At 65.6% G+C, this 215-nt stretch overlaps 1 protein-coding gene across 1 annotated transcript in view; it reads right to left on the bottom strand.

Moving 5' to 3' along the window:
* LOC104531923 (pre-B lymphocyte protein 3-like) overlaps positions 1-162 on the bottom strand; it is a gene marked incomplete at its 5' end in the record, with an annotated part of 5,072 nt that extends 4,910 nt beyond the window's left edge. The window contains one exon of the mRNA XM_029087221.1: positions 14-162. Within this exon, the coding sequence (XP_028943054.1) occupies positions 14-162 (149 nt within the window). The remainder of the gene's footprint in view (positions 1-13) is intronic.
* Between the last annotated feature and the right edge of the window lie 53 nt (positions 163-215).

Raw genomic sequence — 215 nt, 5'->3', positions numbered from 1 at the left:
TGGCTGTACTTGCACTGCTTCAGAGCCTCGTTGAAGCCCTCGCACAAGGTCAGGTCGCTCTGGTTGGTCGCACACTCCAGGAACTGCTTTATCTCATAGTGGCAGGGTCCATAGGGCGGCTGCTGGAACACGGGCTGCTGCCGGGGCTCCTGCGGCACCGACCTGCTTAGGGGAGCGGGCCCGGGGCGGAGCTGCGCCTCCCTCACCCCGCTGCT

This window comes from Antrostomus carolinensis, unplaced genomic scaffold (assembly GCF_000700745.2).
Source record: "Antrostomus carolinensis isolate BGI_N321 unplaced genomic scaffold, ASM70074v2 scaffold27111, whole genome shotgun sequence".
In the NCBI taxonomy this organism is placed as follows: domain Eukaryota; kingdom Metazoa; phylum Chordata; class Aves; order Caprimulgiformes; family Caprimulgidae; genus Antrostomus; species Antrostomus carolinensis.
Note: the sequence above shows the minus strand (reverse complement) of the source record. Positions and strands in the feature narration are given on the sequence as shown.